This window comes from Cyprinodon variegatus, unplaced genomic scaffold (genome assembly GCF_000732505.1).
Source record: "Cyprinodon variegatus isolate N-32 unplaced genomic scaffold, C_variegatus-1.0 Scaffold804, whole genome shotgun sequence".
NCBI lineage: Eukaryota > Metazoa > Chordata > Actinopteri > Cyprinodontiformes > Cyprinodontidae > Cyprinodon > Cyprinodon variegatus.
In genome coordinates this window covers 344,344-345,576 of record NW_015151257.1, presented here as the reverse complement: position 1 = coordinate 345,576, position 1,233 = coordinate 344,344, and the positions used below count along the sequence as shown (strand labels likewise).

At 48.6% G+C, this 1,233-nt stretch overlaps 1 protein-coding gene across 1 annotated transcript in view; it reads right to left on the bottom strand.

Annotated features, from left to right (window-relative positions):
- Nucleotides 1-1,233, bottom strand: part of dpp10 (dipeptidyl-peptidase 10 (inactive)) — a 63,248-nt gene that overhangs the window by 36,590 nt on the left and 25,425 nt on the right. Inside the window, exon 3 of the mRNA XM_015396535.1 lies at nucleotides 1,024-1,119. Coding sequence (XP_015252021.1) covers nucleotides 1,024-1,119 — 96 coding nt within the window. The remainder of the gene's footprint in view (nucleotides 1-1,023; nucleotides 1,120-1,233) is intronic.

Here is a 1,233-nt window from a genome sequence, read left to right as displayed (position 1 = left end):
CTGCTTATTTTTACAGACCTGGAAGGCTCCGGTCCAGGTAGACCAGGTCCTTGGAGGACGCGGCCCATGAATTCAGACCCTCTGTGTCTTCATGAAAAAATCCTGTTTTACGGCTTGACTCTGATGGTCTAGCAGATATTTGCTACATTACTGCATCCAGACATCTTTACATTTAATAAACGTCTAAACCCAGAGAATAAATGAATACAGGGATGTCTGAATGTTCCTCCATCCCGGCTGCTCTTCATTATTCAGAGGATCACATGATGAACCGACTGACAGAAAAATATCCTGCAGAAAGAAAACCTGCAAAGCTTTTGGTTTACGGCAGAAAAAGAAACAAATTTTTCTCTAAATCCAAGTCATCCATCTTCCCTTTCTCCCGTCTCTCTCTTATCTTCTCCCGTTTGTCTGACGTCTATTTTCTCCATCCATCCATCCATCCACCCCATAAAGCCGCCTCTCTGACCGCCTGACTGCGCAGCAGCGATGCAGGCAGCGTCTCGCCTCAGGTCAGCTCTGAAATGAGACGCCCCCCATTCCTCCCCACCCCACCCCCCTACCAAGATCCACGAAGTTAACTGGCAGCTGGAGGAGAAGCACAGACAAACAAAGGAGGTGCACCGTCCATCAGAGCTCTGCTCCTCAGCCTTCCTATAAACTGATTTACTCCCCCTGCAGCGGAGGCTGTTTATTTACAGCATCAAGCCTGTTTCTGGTAAGTCAGGAATCAATGCGACGGCGAACAGCAGAGCAGAATAAACCTGAACGTCTGCGTTTGCATGAGATGCAGGATGGGAGACGTCTGATCTGATGCTGCTCTCGCTCTGCTCTTTGCTCCCATAAAGCATCACTCAGATCTCAACATGTTGTCACTGATGTCAGGAAGAAGTTGAGGAGCATTTGGAGCAAATATGTGAGCAGCAGAGAGCGGCAGGAAGCACTTTACTCTGGATCATTCAGAGACTGAGGAGCAAAGCTCAGAACCACGTCCTGACTTCACATCGTGGCAGAAGAACTCACCGTTGATCCACTTGGCCTCCGGGTCGTGAACCTGGAACTCAGCTCTGAACAAGTCCTCCACAGTCAGTTTGGTGTCGCTTCCAGCTTGGCTGTCGGCTGCAAACAGACAAACAAAAAATCAGTTCTTCAACCTTTTTCCAGGACATCCTGCAGCTTTTCAACCAAACTTTATTCAGGGAGAACGTTTCCTACAGACTGCATCAGGCAGAG